Source organism: Sus scrofa, chromosome 6 (assembly GCF_054392235.1).
Source record: "Sus scrofa isolate SSC_HxYL_T2T_F1_AM1 chromosome 6, Sscrofa_HxYL_maternal_Yorkshire_Landrace_v2.0, whole genome shotgun sequence".
NCBI lineage: Eukaryota > Metazoa > Chordata > Mammalia > Artiodactyla > Suidae > Sus > Sus scrofa.
In genome coordinates this window covers 13,092,598-13,110,543 of record NC_139388.1, presented here as the reverse complement: position 1 = coordinate 13,110,543, position 17,946 = coordinate 13,092,598, and the positions used below count along the sequence as shown (strand labels likewise).

The following is a 17,946-nucleotide window of genomic DNA, read 5'->3' as shown; positions in this document are numbered from 1 at the left end:
AAACTACCTTGATATATTACAAATAAATAGAAAGGTATAACGAATGTGTCCCCACCTCTCAGATTAAGATATCAAACCACATCATTAAAGGAGGCCCTTTTGTTATCTTGCTCTGATTGTATAAACTTCCCTAGCCCGTGAGGGGTAATCACTATGCCAAATTTAATGTTAATCACTCATTCATTTACGTATGTTTAAATGTGTATAGATAGTGTTTTTTGGGGGGGCCACACCCACAGCATATGAAAGTTACCAGGCTAGGGGTTGAATCAGAACTACAGCTGGTGGCTTACGCCACCGCCACAGCAACGCGGGATTCGAGTCACGTCTGCAAACTACACCATAGCTCACGACAACGCCAGATCCTTAACCCACTGATCGAGGTCAGGGATCAAACCCGCATCTTCATGGATACTAGTCGGATCTGTTTCCGCTGCGTCACAAGGGGAACTCTAGTGCATGTATTCTGAATCAATGTACAGTATCTTTCGCATGTTTTAAAAATTTTATTGAGATTCACATAACATAAAATTGACCATTTTAAAGTGGCATTTAGTGCATTCACAATGTCAGAAACGGGGGGGAGCACCCATCAAGTACATCTATGTTCACATGCTTCTGAACTTGCATAACCGGGATTGTACAGTAGGTGTCTTGCAACTTGGTTTTTGTACCAATGCTGCTTAAGAGGTTCATCTGTGTTGATGCATGTGGCTCTGGTCCATGTGTTTCACCGCTGTGCTGTATTCCACTGTGTGGCTATTTCATAACGGGTCCTGCTCCTGGGGGGGGGGGCACTGGGTGGTTTCCCAGTTTTTACTGTCACCAATAAGCCTGCCTCCTGCGTACATGCTGGTGCTTCTCTAGGATGTCAACCCAGAGGAGAACTGCTGCATCCTGGGGCCAAGGGCAGCTCCAGACTGACTGCACAGCACCGGAGTGTTCTTCAAAGTGCTGCTAATTCATGCTCCCAGAAGCTTGGCTGTCTTGGGGAGCTGGGAGCCAAGTGCCCAATTTACTTAACACTTGGATAGTGTATTTCATTTAATAAAACGCTGTGAGGTAGGCAGAGCAGGATTATTAAGCATTCTCAGAAACCTTTTGAAGATAAGGGATCTGAGAAGCAGGCTTAACTCGGATCGCAGTGCTAGGATCTAAGGTTAGAGGCAGAAGGCCAAGCCCACGGTCCGATGCTCAAGTTATGTTAGTTTCTGCCCTTCACTGCCCAACACGGCCGCCTTGTACCGTAGTTCAGCAGAGGTCAGTCCACCCCATCAGCTTTCTGAGAGCACTGGCACACCCTGGAGAGGAGCCCTGGAAGGGGGGTCTCTGTGGACTAGGCCACCCCAGGCTGCAGGGAACCTGGGTGGACTCTCTGGACTTGCACAGCCCACTTTCCTTGCTGGGGTCAACTTGCCTGTGCACAAAGACTGCATCTCACAGTACTGTTGGGTTCAAGGTGCCTTAGGAAAGCACAGAAGAAAAGCTGCAGAAAAAAAAAGAGAAGAGACTTTGCAGGAAAGCCTGAAGCAGGAACCCTTGGCATAGCTCTAAGCCCAGGGAAGGAGATGAAGGGAGATGGCATGTGAGATATCAGATGCAGTCACCTGGGCATGTGCCCCACCTCCCCTGAAACCATACAGCATCCCAAAGAGGAGAGAGCGACACTGCCTGTGTGTAGCACAGAAACTTGGTTCTGGGGCGGGGCTCATGCCTGAGTGACACCTCCCCGCAGGCTGGTGGTTTGCACGAGGCCTGAGGTGGGTATCTGGGTGCGGCAGCATACCCCTCCCCCAGAGTGGTTCATATGCTGCCCTAGGGCGCAGGCAGGACTGGAAGCTGAAGCCTGTGCGCCCCTGTCTTTCAGGGGCTGCTGACACAAGGTTTTGGCACCAGAGCCCGCCAGCTGCTGTCTTGTCGACCGCAAGCATCTCTTCATCTTTGGCTCTTCTGTCCCCTTGCACTCAAGTCTCTCCTTTCCAACGTCAATCCTCCAACGTGGAACTGAGATCCACAAGGTGATGACAGGCTCTCTCATCTTGCCTGGACCACTTCCGCCTCTTGCCCTCCAGGCGTAAGACCAGGTGTGGTCACTAGCAGTTTTGCGCCTTGACCGCAGGTAAGTTTTCCTCTTCTGATCAAATAACACGTGAGGAGCACCAGGTGTGCCAACATCTTTTTTTTTTTTTTTTTGGTCCTGCTCATGGTATATGGAAGTTCTCAGGCCAGGGATCAAATCCAAGTCACAGCAGTGACCTGAGCCCCAGCAGTAACACCGGGTCCTTAACCACAAGGCTACCAGGGAACTCTTCCATCATCTGTTGATGAAGCTAAAAGCGTCTGAATCCCCACTCAGGAGTCCACCATCTTACACCAAGTCCTACTTGTTCATTTCTTCCTTGGTAATTTACAAAAAAAAAAAAGGAGTTCCCATTGTGGTGAAGCAGAAACAAATCCGACTAGGAACCATGAGGTTGAGGGTTCGATTCTTGGCCTCGCTCAGTGGGTTAAAGATTCGGTATTGCCGTGAGCTGTGGTGTAGGTTGCAGATGAAACTTGGACCTGATGTTGCTGTGGCTGTGGTGTAGGCTAGCAGTTGCAGCTCCAACTGGACCCCTAACCCGGGAACCTCCATATGCCACGAGTATGGCCCTAAAAAAAAAAAAAAAAAAAAAAAAAAAGAAAAAGTCACAGATTCTTACCCAACATGCCTGAGCAATTCCAGTTCTGGGGAGCTCCCATTGTGGCTCAGTGGTAATGAACCTGACTAGTATCCACAAGGATGGAGGTTAGAGCCCTGGCCTCGCTTAAGGAGCTGGCGTGGCTGTGGTGTAGGACAGCAGTTGCAGCTCTGATTTGACCCCCAGCCTGGAAACTTCCATCTGCCATGGGTGTGGCCCTAAAAAAAGAACCCTCTCCCCTCAAAAATGAGTTCCGGCTAGAGACTGATACTGAACGTCAGAAGACTACCCTCTCCAGAGCCTGTTCTAGGTCCTTTCCACCTGGCCACCCACACCTCCCCTGTTCTGCTGAGGTGAAGAGGCAGCACAGCACCTAGAGCCCTGTCACGTGGCCCTCCTGGTCCCCACCTGGGTACCAGGCAGGACCGTCTCGCTGCTCCTTTCTAGGGAGGTTTTCTGTGTCCTTCTGTGGTGCCAACCCCAGCCGGCCTGCTGTGGGCTCTGGACTCTCAGTCCAGGTCTTCCTCCTAAGCTCCGACAATGTACAGCTCACTTAAGATTTAGTTCTTAATTCGGCCCTTCTCCCCCAGAGACCTTATGCATATCTCCTAATTAGGGCACTGCGATCCTTGGGAAATAGGTGAGCCAGATACATAAAGAGGCCTGCTTTATTCTTTGACCTTATGCTGTTTTAGGACAGTTTTTTCAGTAATGGGAAGGTAACAGGTACCCTGGAAATCTAATGCGTGTGTCTGGGATGAGAAGACAAAGACCAACGGCAAGAGCAAGGCCAGGAAACTCCTCCCAGGGACTCTCTGGACGCCGAAGACCAGGCAGGAAGCGTCCCTGGCTGTCCTCCTTGGTCATCCTCACCACAGCAAGGGAGGCGCAAGGTGCCCAGCAAAGGGCTACCAAGCTGCCTCTCAGGGTGGACTCGGGCTGCCCACCGCCCGCTTCCCACAAACACTTTCCTTCGCAGTTCTCAGCTCCTGGAATCCCTGAACAAAGGGATGTCCCTTCCCTTGGGAGTAGGCGGACCAGTTTTCACGAAGTGTGGGTGTGAAGAGCTAGATAAAACATTATCCACCTGTTCTTAAAGACTGTGGGCTATGGTTCAGGGAAGACTCTAATGGCAAAGGGTGATCCTTGATCAAAGATGCACACAGCCCCACTGCCCGGGCTGGCCTCAGTGAGTAATGAGAGCCTTAACCTCATGACCACGCGGGCCTGACAATCAGGTCTTGGCTGCGTGAGCTTCCGCGCACACATGAGAGGACTGGCAGGGGAGACGTGTGCTTCTATGCTGCAGGTGTGACCTTAGCTCATCTCAACCCTATGAGGTGTGGGTGTTACTCAGGTCATTTACAGACCAGAAAATGGAGGTTCAGAAAGCCGAGCCGTAGTCATGGTCACACAGCCGGTAGATGTTTAGGCAGGATCTGAAGTCCAGGCTTTGGAATCCCACTTCTCCCCGAACCCGTCCATGTTACTCGGGACATCCCCACTGCCTGCCTTCAGCAGCAGGCTGTGGGGTTTACTGCTTTATTAGTATGACATTTAGAATTTAAACTTTCCCAAGGAGCTAAAAAAAAAAAAAGTCCTTTGGAATCTTCTTTGTCAAACCAAAAATTAAAGAATTATTGAGGTGAGGGCACATATGAACTTGACTTTGACTTTGAGAAGAGGAAAACGGCTGAAGGAAAAAAAAAAATCCCTAATTCAGCAATACTGTATCCTTATTTTCAGCTTCGTATTCTACCAATAAATAGTAATCCCATTCAGGAGAGCGAAAGGGATCAGAAGAGAAGCATGAGAGGAACTGAGAAGAGAGCTGCCCAGGGCCTGGTGCTCCACCACCACTGTCGAGCCTCTGCGGAGAGCCCACGGCCCCTGGAGTTCATGCGTAGGCTGGTCGCTCTCTCCACCTTGGTGGCTGCGACAGGCCCAGAGGTACTTGGCCTGGTGGACTTGGTAGCAGAACAAAGGGAAGGCATGTGGGGTCATCTTCTCCAGCCTCTCACAGGACCGACTTCTATTTTTTTATTTTTATTTTTCCAAGGACAAACTATTAAAGGTAGAATGAATGAAACCATGTGAGATCAAGATACAAAGACAGAAATTTCATATAGAAAAAAAGACCTTGCGGGGAAACAGTCGATGAGACACAGGTGAAACATTTCACAGACACAAGAAGCTCACGGTGTAAACAGGATTAAGCTGCTGTAGGTTCCCCACACATCAGGGTTTCATTTTGCTCAGCCTGAGATCTCGCTCGATTTCAAACTGCCTGTGATCCACTCGGTCTAGAAAAGCTTTCCGTTCAATGTACCTGGAGGAAGATGAAGATGTTTGTGAGCACAGACGCGGAGAGTAGACGTGGGATGGCCGGCAGGGGTGGGGGGGTGGGGGGGAGTGGGATGTGGGGAGTGGGACATGGGGGTGAGTAGACGGATAAGCGATGAGGTCCTGCTGTACAGCACAGGAACTCTATCCAATCCCTTGTAACAAGAACATGATAGAAGAGCCTAGGAGAAAGAGAATGCATACATATGTATAATGCGGGCACTTTGCTGTACCGCAGAAATGGACAGAACATTGCAAATCCACTCCAGTAAAAAAAAATTTTGTAACAATGTTTGTGAGCAGGTCTAGTGAGATGAAATGCCTCCCCTGCACTGTCCCATCCTCCCCCAGCCCCAGGTGTGAACGGGTCCACCTGACAGTGGGCTCACTGGGTTACAGCAAATGCAAAGAAATGACCATAAGGTGCCCACAGTAGCTACCACGACTCTTTCAGTAACATCCAGACCACTCATATCTGGTCTGAACAAGGAAGCTTCTGGTTCAGATGTGAATGAAAATAAAATGGAGTATAAAAACGGAAAAAAGAAAAAAAAAAAAAAAGGAGGAGAAAGCTGGAGTTCTCTTGTGAGAACCTCTTGCAGCAGGTTAAGGATAAGGCATTGTCACTGCAGCGGGGCTTGGGTTTCAGGTTTGATCCTTGGCCCGGGAACTTTCACATGTCAAGGACACAGCCAAAATAAAAGAAAAAAATAGGAGTTCCCACTGTGGAAGTATAATAAGGCTGGAGGTAGGAAAATGTTGCAATTTTGTAACCAGGTTTTAAGGAAAGAAGAACAAGGCTCAGTCAAGTCAAGTCACAGTTCAGGGCCCAGCTCAATCGCACATCAACTGGCTGGGCTGGTCAAGGACCCAGTATCTCTGAGCGCCATTTTTCTCAGCAGCCAAAACAGGGACACGACATTTCCTGGCCTTGGTGGTGGGTCGAGTTGGTGGGGAAGAGAAAGCTATGCACCCCATACACACACATCAAAATGTGGAGAAAGGTGCATCCGAAAATGGAAGAAACAGGGGAGTAAGAGTGACCTCCTAGGGCTGCAGTGAAGGGGCAGCAACCAGAGGTGCATGAAGGGCTGAGTGTTGAAGGTATTTACCTGCAGCTGCTTCCTTCCCCTCATCCTCCCCCCACCCCCACATCCTCCCCCCAACTGGGGCCAGGGTGCTTCTGCGTGTGGATGGCAGAGGAGGCCTGCCCTGAACTCCTCCAAGGGAATGAGATCAAGCGCCTTGGCTGCCCATGGCCCACATACAGGGACCCTAAGGTTTGGTGGTCTGTCCCCGCCCCCCAATCCAGTCCTGGTTCAGCAGACAAGGCTTCCCTTGGCCCCTGAGGCAGGGTGAGAAGGAAGCACAGGGCTGAAGTAACAAACACTGGGAGGAGTGAGTGGCAAGGGGTGGGGCTGGCAGCTGCATTTTTTTTTTTTTTTTTTTTGGTCTTTTTGCCTTTTCTAGGGCCGCTCCCAGGCTGGGGGTCTACTCAGAGCTGTAGCCGCCGGCCTACCCCAGAGTCACAGCAACACGGGATCCGAGCCGTGTCTGCGACCTATGCCACAGCTCACGGCAATGCCGGATCCTCAACCCACTGAGTGAGGCCAGGGATCAAACCTGTGACCTCATCATTTCCAGTCGGATTCGTTAACCACCGAGCCATGACAGGAACTCCCTGGCAGCTGCATTTTAATGCATCTTCTGGCCATAGAGTGCTGCCACGTGTGGGGAGGAGGGAATCTCTGCTGCTCATCTACTGAAAGAGCAAAACTGCCACTGAAAATGGGAGACAACTGAATCTCTGCACTAGTCTTTCCTTTGTTGCACTGTGGAAAATGCCTATCTGTCGTTACAAGGTCATTCCAATATGGTGAGACTGTTACCAGGTTGTGCTCCTTTGCTGAGTTCAGGGCCTCACTTTCCCTCCCACACCACCCAGTGAAAAGCAGGCCATTCTGTCTGCTCCCCAGCCAGGCCTTCGACCTCAATACAGAGTGGATGGTGGCTCTGAGTTCAAATTCTGACCCTGCTACTTGCAGCCTGTGTCTCCAGGTAAGCCACACATAAACTTGCTAATTCTGTTTCCTAATCTGCCGAAAAAAGAAGATAATCATCCCTATTCTTGTGGGGATTAAATGAAATAGTGTATAGATAATGTCCAGCACAGAGCAGGTGCTCAATAAAACGGCAATGAATGCTGTCACCATCATTCCGGGAAGCCAGCTTCTGAGGACAATCAATCTAAGAGGGGCAGCCAGCTCTCCGGTGCATGTTAGCAGCACCAGCAACCACCACCTGGTCTGGGATCAGTCACTCAGTTGCTGAGTCAGAACTGCCCAGGAGAGCCCAGAACAGCTGGAAACACCATGGCAGGGCCCATATATAGGTTCAACACAAGCCCTCAGGGCCAGGTTGTCAAGTTGAGCCAAGTGAAATATAGGACGCCTGGTTAAATTTTAATTTCAGATTCCCTGGCAGAAGGGGGGAGCCACAGACACTGTGGACCTCTTTTGATAAAGTGAGAAAACACAGGAGACTGGTCGGGAAGCAGACACAGGACAGAACAAACTAATCCTCCATCCATCGCCAAGGGACCCATGACTGTCCAGTGGAGGCTGTTACCCAAACTCAAGAGATGGGTTCCGTCACACTACAACCATCATCCTCCCCAGCCCAGCCCACGGGCCCTGGGCGAAGACCACAATTGGGGGTCAGTGCTTTTGACATCGGTGTGCTGTAACTGCCCCTCTAAGTTTCGGCAGAAAAATGGGGTGAGCCGTGGTTCAAGAGGGCTCCAGACAGCCGTTACCCAGGACTATCTGAGAGAACGGGAGTAGTGGAAGGAAGGGGAAGCATGTGGCTTCGTGCATTTGTGGTCTGTCTTCTTGACTTCCTTTTAAAGAAAAGGAAGTGATACTTAAATTACGATGCTCACTGGGCAGGAATAATGACCTTGCACCTCAAGGAAGCTGTGCTGGGTCCAGCTGACCTTGAGACTATCAAGAGCGAAGCCAGGCAGAGTTCAGGTTTAGGAAGCGTCTTTGGCGGCAAAGGGGGCACGCGTGCAGAATGCACCTGAATTCTCAAGGGCAGCCCAGAAAAAGGCCATCCAGGCAGGTGTGGCGACTTCATTCCACCATTCATGGCACCTGCAGCTGCCAACATGATCCTTATGATGGCTTCAGTTTACTGCCAAAAGCTGACCAGGAACAAAACTTCTACTGGACATGGCCTCTCACCCCCTCCAAGAGATAGAAAAGGTGCCACAGATGAGAGTGGCTATGGCATTTACTATGTGACTGTGGGAAAGATATTTAATTTTTCTTCTCTGTAAAACAGAAATAAAAATTACAACACCCCTCTTGACAATATGACGAAACTGTGAGAATAAAACCGAATGGCTATGAGTGCTGCAGGGTTCCTGTTTCCCACTTCTAACCTGACTGTATCACTGCAAAGTCTCAGAACCTGGGACAGGTGCAACAGGAACCAAGAAACCAAATGCTCCAGAAAGAGGACAGGCTCGTGGGGACCACTGCCTCCTGCAAGGGAGTCTGAGTGGACAACCTATTTAAACCGGGCCGCAGGAAGTTTCCAGGCGCCTTAAGTGGATTACAGTCCCAGAAGAGAACTGGCAGCTGACAAGCGAAAAGGTTCTTTTCTGGCCTGTTCCCAGCACTCCTGGGGAGCCAGCCTGATTCTGCCCAGTCCACCGGGAGGTCAGCAGGGAGGGATGGAGATCCTCCCTTCCCACCATGATTGCCATTAATATAAGATGCTAATAACATCACAACCTAAGGGAGTTTCTAAGTTTTCCCTTTCAGAACCAGGTTAGACAAGGTAGGCTCAGGCATCTTTTTAACCTTTCGACCCAAATTACCTTTCTGCCACCTATTTTTTGGAGACCCAGGCCAATGGGGAGAGAAGACTGGAAGAGGACAAGAGGATAGAAAATGCTTCCAGGGAGCAGGTCAGTACCTACTTCTGGGAGCCCAGCCTGCCAGTGAAAGGCACCCTCCCAAGAGGGCAGAGCTGTGTGGGGGTGGGAGGGCCCAGTGGGGGTGATCCCCCAAAGCTCTGCCATATGGTCATACCTGCCCACGAGGGGCCTCCTGCCCACTGGTCAGGAAATGAAGGAGCAGAAGGAGGCCCAGGGCAATCTGAAGCAGGCACATAACGGAGGAGCTTCAGGGCTGTCTTATCACCCTGCTCCCAGCAGGGCCCGCAAGCACTCTGTGCGGCACAAACCCGAGGTGGAAAGCAAGGGGATTGCAGGTGCTCTGAGGCTAGGATAAAGCTCTGTGATGGCTGTAATAAGACATGCACTTCTTTACCCTGAGAAACACAGGTGAACGTGGCCATCTGCCCAATATCGCACAAACCCCATGGAAGAGGATGTAACCTGCAAACATCTGGAGGGCCAGAGTGAAAGGGTGCTGATTTTATTTTATTTTTATTTATTTTTTGTCTTTTTGCCATTTCTTGGGCTGCTCCCATGGCATATGGAGGTTCCCAGGCTAGGGGTCTAATCAGAGCTGTGGCCACCAGCCTACGCCAGAGCCACAGCAACACCAGATCCGAGCCGCGTCTGTGACCTACACCACAGCTCCCGGCAACGCCAGATCCTTAACCCACTGAGCAAGGGCAGGGATCGAACCTGCAACCTCATGGTTCCTAGTCGGATTCGTTAACCACTGTGCCACGATGGGAACTCCCAGGGTGGTGATTTTAATTAAGTTTCTTCTCCACTGCTTCCCTGCCATCTCATCACAAGGTTGTGCTGGTTCTGAAAGAGTGACTCTTGGGGGTCATGGAAACGGATTCTCTGGAGAAATGGTTTTTTCCAGTCTCTCCGTCACGCCTCTCAAATCACACACACCTGGTTTCCCAATCACACTGCCGTCGGTGACCTTCAATTTGGCTGCTAGCAGCAGCCAGGACCAGGCCTGTATTCCTCTCATCTCTATACACTGACTCCACCCCGCCGGCCCCGTCTCCCCAGTGTTGGAGAGCCCGCTGTGGATGGTGAACACTGCGGGGGGAGCCCAGCAGGAGAGGTTACAGGGCTAGAGGGAAGCAATGCTCCAGGCCTTGAGTGATGACTGCTAACCCCGATCCTGAAATGCTGGACTGCATCTGGGGCTCGGAGGAGAAGCAGCGATTCTCTGCTGGACAGCTAACTGTCTTGGTACAAGCATTTTACCCAACTTGGCTGACTGAAAATGACGCCTGGTGGAGATGTCTTTCTGAGTCATCATACCCTTCCTTTCTGGATGGTTAATTCTTTTTTTTTTTTTTTTGTCTTTTTAGGGCTGTACCTGCTGCATACGGAGGTTCCCAGGTTAGGGGTCAAACCAGAGCTGCAGCTGCTGGTCTACACCACAGCCACAGCAACCCTAGATCTGAGCCGTGTCTGCAACCTACACCACAGCTCATGGCAACGCCGGATCCTCAACCCACTGAGCGAGGCCAGGGATCGAACCCAAAGCCTCATGGTTCCTAGTCAGATTTGTTTCCACTGTGCCAAGATGGGAACTCCCGGGTGGTTAATTCTAATCCTACTGGTTTCCAAAACAAAACCATGGCTGACCGACAGCTAGGGGGATGGGCATGGTGAACCAGACCCTGCCCTTGGGGGCTTAGTGCCTATGAAACAACACATGACACACACCAGCTGACGGTGAGCGTGATGGAGAAGATCAAACAGGGTGATGTGATGGAGGCTCCTGGGGTTGGGCTCCTCTAAGAGTGGCATCTGAGTGACAAACAAGAGCCCATGAAGGAGGATCTGGAGGAGCAGGGCAGAGGCTGGATGCTATGAGTGGGGGACAGCTCAGGGAAGGCCTCAACACCAGGGTGAGGCAGTGAACTCTGCTTATAAGTGCTCCTGGAGGGCTTGCAGCAGGGAAGAGAGGAAAAATGGTTTTAGCTGCCATGTGAAGGAAAACAGAAGAAAGGTACAGATAAAGAAGCAGGGAGCAGAGCAGATGCTTGCAGCAGATTGCTGGCAGTTGCACTGAACAGAGAGACAGACGGACACACTTCACGACAGAACTGTCTACTGGACTTTCAGGATGTGAGTGGAAAGAGGATGATTCCTAGGATTTTCTTTCATCAGTTCAGTGGACGGTGAGGGTGTCATTTTCTGAGACGTCTGAGGAAGGAGGCTGTTTATGGAGAAAAGCACGTGCAGGTTCCTCGAGCTATCCGAAAGCAGAGCGTCCCTGTAACACCTCTCTTAGCCGAGATGGTGTAAAGAAGCAATTACCTTTTCTCCTAAAAATGAAAATCCTCTTCAGACTTCCCTCAGTGAGAACAGGCCAAGTATTAATGCAGGTCTTTCACAAAAACAAAGTGGTACAAATGGAACTTTTGAAAAGCAGGGGGCTATCTGTATCTGGCTTTGGATGTTAAGTCTGATGTGTGTCTTGGACAAGCAAGTGGAGACAGCAACAAAACAGCGAATAAGGGAGTCGGAACTCGGTGGGACGGTGAGCAGGAGATAGCTTAGGTGGGAGTCCTCAGCAGATGACAGTATGGAAGCCGTGGGACTAATGAGCTTTCCTGGGGGAGCGAATCTGAGGCAAGATGGCTCTCCAGGAGATGCCCGCAAGCTGTCCTGGCCACGGCTGTGGGAAGTATTCCTGAAGGTTGGCAGGAACACGCCAGCAAGGGGTTTAGAGGAGTAATGCACCTGGCCTTCCCGGAAGGCCTTAGGCTTGGCATGGTCAGTAACGGCAGATGGCAAGAAAGAAGAGGAGGCAAAAGACTGAGGGGGTGGGGATGGTGGGACAAGGAAGGGGAGTCCTGTCCATAAACATTCCCAGACATTTCCCCTGCTTATTTAATTCCCATAGGAAACCCGAGAGGCTCTAATCTCTACACTGAAGAGTTTCTAATTTATAGATCAAGAAACTGGGGCCAGAGCACATGACAGGCTGGTAGCAGATCCAGGATTTGAAATCAATCTCAATTCAGTTTACTGTAAAATATAACACGCACGCACGCACACACACATACAATAGAACAGGCAAGGCAGATGCATCAGTATGACGTAAGTATTTGTGCGGCTACCGTCAGGTCAGGAATCAGAACACTGCCAGCCTCCAGGAAGGCCCCTGCGTACCTCTAACCTGATGCTCATGCCCCACACCCAAGCCCAGCCAGGCAGGCGTGTGCCCGCATTTCCGCTCTCTTTTCTGGTCTCTGGTCCCTGACATCGGTCTGCTTGTGCCTCACTGTGAATCTAAAGGAAACAGACTCGCACTGTGTGTATTCTTTGGTGACTTGCTTCTTAACAAACTTGAGCTAAGGGACACTCTGTCTTTGCCTGGTTTGACCTTCATATAAATGGAATTAAAACAAATAAATAGAATTATACTGCCTGAGCTTCTTTGTGTTAGGTTACTGCAATTTATCCATTTTCATTTCAATTGTTAAAGTGTACCCCGGGGTGTGAGCACAAATTACACTTTGTCTACTAGGCTATTGACATCTGGGTTGTTTACAGTTTGGGGATATTATGAAAAGTACTGTTACTTCCTTCTTTCCTTCCTCCCTTCTTTCCTTCCTCCCTTCCTTCTTTTTTGGTTGCCCCATGGGATCAAATTCAAGTCACAGTTGTGACCTACAAGCCAGATCCTTTTAACCCAATGTGCTGGGCTAAGGATCGAACCTGCATCCAGGAGCTGCAGAGATGCTGCCAATTCCCTGGCACCACAGTGGGAACTCTAAAAGTACTGTTATTTCAACTCCCACGTGTGTCTTTTGAGGAACATATAAGTGAGCTAGGAGTGGAACTGCTGATTCACATGGAATGACTACGTTGAGCTTCAGCAGATAACGCCAAATGGTACATTCAAATTTAAACTGTTTTCTCTCCTAGATAAACCGAACACCAGGAGAAAGTCCTTTTTATTTCTGATAATGCTTTGAAGTTTACTGTCTATATTAATATGGCCACATCAACTTTCTTTCGATTAGTGTCTGTATGGTTTTTCTCCCATCATTTTATTTTCAACATTTCTGCATTCCATTGTTTTAGCCCTATCTCTTAAACAGCAAATAGTTGTTTTTTATTTTTACTTTTTTTTGTCTTTTAGGGCCACACCCGCAGCATATGGAACTTCCCAGGCTAGGGGTCGAATTGGAACTGTAGCAGCTGGCCTACACCACAGACACAGCAACGCCAGGGATCGAACTCCCATCCTCTTGGATACTAGTCGGGTTCATTAATGCTGAGCTACAACAGGAACTCCTGCTTTTTTTCTTTTTAAATTCAATATGTCAATCTCTATCTTCAACTGGAGCATTTAGTTTTGTTGACATTTAATTAAAGTTCTGATAAATTTACTTTTAAGTCTACTATCTTATTTTATGCTTGTTATTTGTCCTGTTTGGTTTCTCTAATTCTATTTTTGTGTTTTCCTTTGGTTAATTACAAACCCCCCCCAAAAAACCCAAGAACAACAAAAAACTCATTCCATTTTTTTCCACTATTACTTTGGAAATTATACCCTCTGCTTCTATTTTAGAAATTTCAATATATTCACTTAACACCCTTACCTTCCTCCAGATAATACAAGATCTTTTGGAAAACTGAACATTTTCCTCCTTCCAACTTTTATGTATTTGTTGCCAGGTATTTAATACTATCTTGTTTTAAGGAACAACTCAACAACTTATAATAAGACATTAACATTATTATTTTTTTTTTTGGCCGCCCCCATGGCATATGGAGCTCCTGGGCTAGGGATCAGAGCCAAACCGAGGTTGTGACCTAAGCCACAGGTGCAGCAATGCCAGATCCTTAACCCACTGTGCCAGGCCAAGGATCAAACCTGAGTCCCAGCACTGCAGAGATGCTGCTGATCCTGCTGTGCCACAGTGGGAACTCCTGACACTACTGTTTTATACTGCTTCTTCCATCTAGAATCACTTTTATTTTGCCAGAGTATATCCTTCAAATTTCTTTGGGTAAAGATCAGGTGGGGGCAACTTTCTTATTAGCTCTTATTATTCTGAAAATGTCCATAGTTGCCCTCTTTCTTGACACTCATTCACATATCTCTATCTATACACATATATAAGATCATTCCAGTCTTCTGGCAGCCCTGCTGCCCACAAGGAGCTCCTGTCAGGAGTTCCCGTCGTGGCTCAGTGGTTAATGATCCGACTTGGAACCATGAGGTTTTGGGTTCGATGCCCAGCCTCGTTCAGTGGGTTAAGGATCTGGCATTGCCGTGAGCTGTAGGTCGCAGATGAGGCTTGGATTCCACGTTGCTGTGGCTGTGGTGTAGGCCAGCGACTACAGCTCTGATTCAACCCCTAGCCTGGGAACCTCCATATGCCACAGGAGTGGCCCAAGAAATGGCAAAAAAGACAAAAAAAAAAAAAAAAAAAAAAAAAAAAGACAAAAAAAAAAAGAAGCTCCTGTCAGTCTAACTGTCCCTCCTTTCACAGAAGGCTCTCTTTTCTGGCAGCTCCCATGATTTTTCTCTTTGTCTTTAGTTTTCTGTAGTTTCCCTTTGATATGACTAAGTATGGGTATTTTAATATTTTATTTTATTTTTTGCTTTTTAGGGCTACATCCGAGGCATACAGAAGTTTCCAGGTTATGGGTCGAATTGGAGCTGCAGCTGCCAGCCTACACCACAGCCACAGCAATGCAGGATCTAAGCTGTGTCTGTAACCTACACGGCAGCTCATGACAACACTCGATCCCCATGGATACTAGTCCGGTTCATAACCATCAAGCCACAGTGGGAACTCCTGATTTCTATTTTATCTTAGGATTCTATGGGTTTTTAAAACTCTATAAAGAGGTAGCTTTCATTTTTTCCCATGCTGTCCCTTCAGGATGCTTAACTCCTCCCTTCCATACTTTTTGTCTTTTTTTCTCTCTCTGAACTATATTCTGGATAATTTCTTCTGGCTATTTCCAGTTTATGTATTCTCTTTCTGTTGGTCTAACCACTATTAAGTCTATCTATTTTGTTTTTAATTATGGTTATTATATTCTTTATTTCTAAAAATTCTGTTTCAGTCTTTTTCAAATCTGCTAGGACACTTTTGTAGTTTCTTTTTTTTGTCTTTTTAGGGCCGCAGCCGTGGCATATGGCGGTTCCCAGGTTAGGGGTCTAATTGGAGCTACAGCCGCCGGCCTACACCAGAGCCACAGCAACACCAGATCCGAGCTGCGTCTGTGACCTACACCACAGCTCACGGCAACACCAGCTCCTTAACCCACTGAGTGAGGCCAGGGATCAAACCTGCAACCTTATGGTTCCTAGTCGGATTCGTTAACCACTGCGCCATAAAGGGATCTCCTGTAGTTTCTTCTTGCAGATACTTTCAAGTGTGTTTGCTTCTTTAAATATATACTTGTATTGTATTAAAACCTGTATCTGAGGAATTCCCTTGCGATGTAAGGTAAGAATCGGCATAGTCACTGCGGTGGCTCATGTCACTTCTGTGGCATGTGTTCAGTCCCTGGCCTGGGTACTTCCACATGCCGTAGGCATGGCCAAAGCCACCCCCCAAAATCCCCAAAACCTGTATCTGATATTCCCAGTGTATAAATTCTTTGCAGATCTGATCCTATGCCTGGTGTTTCTCGAGGTGCTTTGCTACTTTTTAATTTAATTTAATTTAATTTAATTTTTTTTCTGTTTACCTCCACACTAGTGGCATATGAAAGCTCCTGGGCCAGGGGGTGAATCAGAGCTGCAACGGTGGCCTATGAAATAGCCACAGCAACACCAGATCCTTAACCCACTGAGCGAGACCAGGGATTGAACTTTCATTGTCACAATGTTGGGTCCTTAACCTGCTGAGCCATAACCACAATGGGAACTCCAGTGCTTTGCTTCTTCATGTGACTATTTCAGACAGCAAAACTGCTTTTTAAAAATTGGACAGCTGGAGTTCCTGCTATGGTACAAGATTGGTGGCATCTCTGCAGCACTAGGATACAGGTTTGATCCCCAGCCTGGGACAGTGGGTTAAAGGATCTGTGTTGCCACAGCTACTGTGTAGGTCACAACTGCAGCTTGGATCTGATAAGCTCAGGTTAGCTCAGGATAATGGCCTGGGAACTGCATATGTTGCAGAGTGGCCAAAAAAGAAAAAAAAAAAATTGGACAATAATCCAGTATTGACCAATGTAGCTTCAAATTCTATCAAAGCTTTACAAGGGGTAACATTGAGATAATACTTACTGAAATGGGATTGCTATCAAAAGACAAAAAGCATGACATAATCTTTTAACCTCAATCTCATTTTGATCAGGAATGTATACATATTTTTGGTTGTACCTGTGGCATGTGGAAGTTTACAGGCCAGTAATCGAACTTGCACCACAGAAGTGACAGTGCTAAGGGCTAGATCCTTAACCTGCTGAGCCACCAGGGAACTCCTACAGGAATATTTCTATCAGCACTAATGATACAGATTCTTGTATATGAGAACAACTTAAATATGGTACCTATAAAAAAGTCACACTGTCACATAAATATGGCAGAGGCCAACCATTACTCCTAGGTATTCCTGGGTAGCTTTTTCCGAGATGATATCACAAATGACCTTTCCTCCTTCTTAGTTTTGGCAGAGATCACGTTTGTTCCAGGGTAACACTTCTTGGGATTCTCCATTATTCCCTCTATATGTTATACACTCCCATTATAAACAGGTGGCCTCTGCTCTGGTTGGCATTTGTGTAAAATAATTTGGGAGCCTGACCAAACAGAGCTTATGGGTCTGGCCTGTGCTTTCTGCCCTTTGACACTGTGGCACTTGGCATAATTCTACATAGAAATCTTCTAGCCCTTCTCCAAAGCCCCTGTTTTTAAAGTCAGCTATCTAGTTACGAATGTGCTGGAATGGCTCACCCAGAAGCTTGGCTTTCTAGAATTTTTTTCTTTTTTGGCTGCCCTGTGGCATATTTTGTTCTGGGGGTCAGGGTTAGAATTTGAGTAGAGTTGCGACCTATGTCAAAGCTGCAGCAATGCCTGATCCTTAACCCACTCGACAGGGCTGAGGATTGAACTCACATCCTTGCCACTGAAGAGACACTGTTGATCCCGTTGCGCCACAGCAGGAATTCCCTTTCTAGAATATTTTTTTTCTTTTTTCTTTTTAAGGTCACACCTGTGGCATATGGAAGTTCCCAGAGCTGGGGGTGGAATCGGAGCTGCAGCTGCCAGCCTACACCACAGCTACAGCAATACCGGATCAAAGCCACATCTGTGAGCTATATACCGCAGCTTGTGGCAATACCAGATCCTTAACCCACTGAGCAAGGCCAGGGATTGAACCTGCAACCTCATGACTCCTAGTCGGATTCATTTCCCCTGCGCCACAACGGGAACACCCCTTTCTAGAATTTTGATGCTGAGGTCTAGTGATTCTCAACATTGGCTGTGCAAAATAAGCACCTGAGGAATGATTTTTTTTTTTTTTTTTTTTTGCCACACCTATGGCAGGTCAAAGTTCCCAGGCCGGGGATCAAACACATGCCAACACTGGATCCTTAACCTGCAAGGCCACTAGGGAATTCCTTTTAAAAAAACTGAGATACAGTTGATGTACAATATTATACAAAATATTATATGTTTCAGGTGTAAAATAAAGTGATTCACAATTTTTAGATGTTGACTCCATTTGTAGTTTTTTTTTTTTGCCGTTTTTTGGGCTGCTCCCATGGCATATGGAGGTTCCCAGGCTAGGTGTGGAACCAGAGCTGCAGCCACCGGCCTACACCACAGCCGCAGCAACGTGGGATCTGAGCCATGTCTGTGACCTACACCACAGCTCACGGCAATGCCAGATCCCTAACCCACTGAGCAAGGCCAGGGATCAAACCCAAAACCTCACGGTTCCTAGTTGGATTCGTCAACCCGAGCCACGACGGGAACTC

The 17,946-nt window shown here is 48.1% G+C and overlaps 1 protein-coding gene across 2 annotated transcripts in view; it reads right to left on the bottom strand.

Annotated features, from left to right (window-relative positions):
- Nucleotides 1–486: 486 nt before the first annotated feature.
- Nucleotides 487–17,946, bottom strand: part of CFDP1 (craniofacial development protein 1) — a 128,698-nt gene continuing 111,238 nt past the window's right edge. Inside the window, exon 7 of one of the 2 annotated variants that reach the window (XM_021093775.2) lies at nucleotides 487–5,010. In XM_021093775.2, the coding sequence (XP_020949434.1) occupies nucleotides 4,920–5,010 (91 nt within the window). In that variant the 3' untranslated portion in view covers nucleotides 487–4,919. Of the gene's footprint in view, nucleotides 5,011–12,463; nucleotides 13,165–17,946 lie in introns of those variants that run through there. The other variant, XR_014805435.1, reaches the window with a different exon arrangement.